This window comes from Tupaia chinensis, unplaced genomic scaffold (genome assembly GCF_000334495.1).
Source record: "Tupaia chinensis unplaced genomic scaffold, TupChi_1.0 Scaffold000416_1, whole genome shotgun sequence".
NCBI lineage: Eukaryota > Metazoa > Chordata > Mammalia > Scandentia > Tupaiidae > Tupaia > Tupaia belangeri.
Genome location: NW_006159921.1, coordinates 505,620 through 509,998, shown reverse-complemented (window position 1 = coordinate 509,998; position 4,379 = coordinate 505,620). Strand labels below are relative to the sequence as shown.

The 4,379-nt window shown below is 41.5% G+C and overlaps 1 protein-coding gene and 1 long non-coding RNA gene across 2 annotated transcripts in view; one reads left to right on the top strand and one right to left on the bottom strand.

Annotated features, from left to right (window-relative positions):
* Positions 1–4,340, bottom strand: part of LOC102500467 (uncharacterized) — a 24,158-nt gene extending 19,818 nt beyond the window's left edge. The window contains exons 1-2 of the long non-coding RNA XR_335423.1: positions 4,287–4,340; positions 1,745–1,861 (exon numbers count right to left, since the gene is read on the bottom strand). This is a non-coding gene — a long non-coding RNA (uncharacterized LOC102500467). The remainder of the gene's footprint in view (positions 1–1,744; positions 1,862–4,286) is intronic.
* DHX40 (DEAH-box helicase 40) overlaps positions 4,236–4,379 on the top strand; it is a gene marked incomplete in the record, with an annotated part of 51,582 nt that continues 51,438 nt past the window's right edge. The window contains 1 exon segment of the mRNA XM_027774232.1: positions 4,236–4,379. Within this exon segment, the coding sequence (XP_027630033.1) occupies positions 4,307–4,379 (73 nt within the window).

The following is a 4,379-nucleotide window of genomic DNA, read 5'->3' as shown; positions in this document are numbered from 1 at the left end:
TACCATTTACTAGACTCATCCCAACTTTCGATGCTTAGTTCAAATGCCACTAACTCCAAGCAGCCTTCCCTGATCACACCATCTAGTTTTTCCTCCTCTAAATATTTTATCCCCTTGATTAGATGTAATCTCGGGACCAGCAAATTGGCGTAACGGCTATGTCGTTGGACTCCCCTGTAGTCTACCGCGGTTCTAGTCCCGGACCTAGTGGCTTAAATTCACGCTGGGCCCTTAACCACCACGCCATCTGCCAACCCCCACAAATGCAAATTTGTAATACCAATCTTGACTAAAAAGTTTGTTCTATCTCTTCTAGTCCTCCATTCATTCTCAAAACTTGAGCTTGGTATATTTTTCCCTCATCATTACTTCTGTTTCAACTCTCTAAGTGCATATTTTAATTGTACCCCAGTAATTTCATTGATCTAGTCTATTCTTAATCATCACAGATGCATTGTAGCAGTGGCATCTTTTTCCAGCTATTTTTTTTTCTCTCTCTTCCATTTATCTTAGTTGATTCTAACCAGCTTTTTCTGTATGCATGAAGTACATTTCCAGTTTGCTAGCTAATTCTCTTCTCCACTTACAATCTGATTTCTGTCTGCTTCTCTTTACCAAAACAACTCGTTTTGGTCAAATTATTGAGTTTTTAAAAATCCATGTACTGGGGCCAGTAGGTGGCATGGTGGTTAAGGTGCTTAATTCCCACATGGCCTACCGTGGTTTGAATTCCAGACGTGGCAGCTTGCTTTCTCACTTTCCCTCTCTCTCTCTCTCTGATCACATTAAAAAGTAATGATAATAATAATAATAAATAAAACTAAATAAATAATTATTTTTAAAAAATTCCATCTACTTTGATACCATTGACCACTTTTTTTGGTATGAGCTCTTAGATTCAGTTATTATTAGGTTTGTACATATCCTCATTTGTCTAGCATTGTCCTCTTTAAAAAAATTATTTGTTTTTTCCATGAGTAAGAGAGAGTGAGAGATAATGAGTGCAGAATTTGCCCACAAAGGTAGGCCTCACAGAGTGTTTTACTCCTGCACCACCATCTGGGCCCTTGTCTATTGGTTTTGACTTTCTGATTGTTATGGTATTAATAGTATCTTTAAAAAGTTTTCTTTCTGCTCCAGTTACTCTTTTTATTCACTACAACAGCAATCCTATACTTTCCTATCTTTCCTGAAGATGTCTTAAAAATTCAATTCCATTTTTGTAAATCTTTAATATTGAACCTCTTGTCTCTTTTGGATGCTCAGAAACAGATTTCTTGGCTTCAAGAACACTTTGAATGACTGATTATGAAGCAACAGCAGCAGGTGCAATTTATACTTCTCACACTTCTCTAAATATAATTTCTTTCAGGTTTTTCTTGTGACACAAAGATAACAAGAAATAGATTATATGTTATTGGAGACACTCTCCTTTCTTCTCAGATCCAACCCATGTATTTTCTATTTTTGCTCTGTCTTTGTGCCGTTTGCCATTGTAATTTGTAAACTCACTGGGCAGGAAATAATGGTTGATCTTTCTATTTGGAAAAGCCCCTAAGCACACAGTTATTAATGGTAACATGTTTTAAATGTCCTTGGTTGTAAAATGAGCAATGTTAAATAGCATTCAAATTATTTTTCTTCAGTCTTAGTTTACAAGTTTTATCTTAATACTATCATTCAGTGGTTCTCATATAAGAATGGAGTCAGTTCTGAAAGAGTTAAAAACATTGGAAGAAAATACCTTTTAGATGCCAGGACCTAGATAATTCCATCTCCCATTATAGTATAGTGTGACTTTTAATTCTGATTCTGCTGGCCTTTTTCTTTGTCAACATGGAAGAGTTTCTCAGATTTGAGTCTAAAGTGAAAGTTAGGGACAATAATAAATTTTTGTGAGGAGTAAGGGACATAAATTATATTGAATATTTGACTACTAAGTACTCAAATCTCATTAGAGAGAGATGTTTACTATAGGGCACATGTGCTCACCACAGAGAGACAGAGAGATAGAAAGCGAGAAATCACCTCCCCAACCCCGCCCCCAGGGGATGGCCATACCGCAATCCTTTCTCCTCCATTCTTAAGATTTTGGGCATGCATAATATGTGCTTTGTGTGAGTACTCAGTTAAGTTGTAACCTTCATTGGTCCAAAAGGATTTTGCTCATTTGAAAAAGAAAGTGGCTTTATTATGTCACTGATATAGCTACCTGATACTAAAATGCTGAGGTCATCAACACTTCCCCTCTTCTATAAGTGTGCTTTTGCTTATGTTTGCTTGCTTTTCTGATTTGTAGTATTTTTTATTTCTGACACATCTAGATGATTGAGAGATATCTGTAGTGGATTGGAGAATTCTAGGATGTTTTCCTAATATCAGATCTATTCCTACTGTACCTGGTTGGAAGATCTATAGTTGTTAGAAAGTTGTACCTCACCTTAGTTTCAGTCAAAATATGATAAGCTTGCTTTTAAGGAGTTGTTGGTCAATTCCATTTAAACGGAGTTGATATAAATATATTTTAAATGAGCACACAAAAATCCTGGAGTCCAAAAACCTTATACCATCTTCTGAAGCAGAGTCAGAAAGTAGAAGCCTTTAGTTAATGGTTCAGTGACATCTTTGTCTCCTTTGGTAGTAAGTACTGGTTAAGTCATTTCTTTAAGAGAGAGATTTTTGCCTTAGGGTGTGTATGGTCGCTGGAGACAGAGACAGAGATAGTGAGAGGGAAAGTAATAAATCAACCCCCGGAGGGATGGCCACCGCACAATCCCTTCGCCTTCATTCTCCACATACACACACACACGCACGCACGCACATGCACACCCAAGTGTGATTTTTCAAGCCAACAGGTCTGGTACTCAAACTGTGGTCAGCCATATAGGAGTCCAGTAATGTAAACACTATGCCATCTGCTGGGCCCAAGTGCTGGTTAATTTTGATTAACAGCATGAATAGTTGAAAAGTCCCCAATCTTTTACATATTGCATTGATCTTGTTACAGTTAACATTATTTACAAAATTGGTAGTCTCTGTAACAGAAAGAAGTACCTTGCCCCCATGAAGTACCTTTTCTGAAAACATCATCCCTCCTCAGATGTTGTATATATGTTGAACTTTTAGCAATTGTGGTTTCCAAGAAATGCATACATCATGAAAGGTGACCTTAATTTCTAAAGAAATCAATTATTCATTCATCTATCCAGTAAATTCAGCAAATATCGATTGCCCACTTTGAATTTCTGCACTAATTTTTTTTAAAAAGAATTACTTATTATTTAAATTTTTTTTTTTTTGGAGAGGTTTTTGCTATAGGGCGCGTGCGCTCGCTAGACAGAGACAGAGAGCCAGAAAGAGAGAAATCACCCCCCAGGGGGGATGGTCACGCCGCAGTCCCTTCTCCATTCTCCTCTCGGGATCTTGGGCATGCACGCACACGTACCCAGCGTGTTTTAAGCCATCGGGTCTGGGACGCGAACCGCAGTCGTACACGTGGGAGTCCAGCGACATAGCTATTACCCTAACTGCTGGTTCCCTATTATTTTTAATTTTGACCAGAGAGAGACAGAATAAGAGAGAGAAAGTGAGAAAACAAGCCTCCAGGACCCAGACCAGGACTCAAACTTTAGTGATCACATCTTAGTGATCACATGGGAGTCCAGCGCCTTAACACCACACCACCTGCCAGCCCCTAAACATCGGTATTCTAACCTTCCAGGTCTTCTATGGCTTTACTGACTAGTTTGTGGAAGGGGAAAACATTTAAAATGTAGGGTCCACTGAGGGGAACAGCCCTAGGGCCCTACCCTTTGTAAACTACAGCACTAATAGTTGGGCTCAGTGACTCAGTAGCTGTGTGCCCTGAACTGGTTATTGTAGGTCCAGAAAGGTGAGAATGAGTTGCAGGGCACCTTTAGGAGGATGGGTCCAGCTCCTAGCAAATGGTCGCACATAGGGCGTGTGGCAGCACAGGTTGCCCAGGGCATCGAGGCGCACAGGTGAGGAATCAGGAGCAGGACCTAACGCCGTCCGCCGTCCGGCACGGCTAGCGGCCTGGGTGGCAGAGCATGTGGCAGCTGGCGGGAACCCCCTGGGGGTGGGGCCTCGGTCGGGGTCGCTGTGCAAGCCTGAGAGCTTTTTAGCCCGCGTGCCGCGCTCACGTCATCCAGTAGTTCCCCCTCCCCTCGCTTCCAGTCGCACGCGCGGAAGTAAACACCTCGACGTCATCAGGGCGCGTCTTAGCCTTTCCCCTCCCATCTCTTCAGCTCAGTGGACGTGCTCACCTTCGCTCCGGGCCAGGTCTATGTCCCGGTTTCCCGCCGTCGCGGGCAGGGCGCCAAGGCGGCAGGAGGAGGGTGAGCGGTCAAGAGACCCCC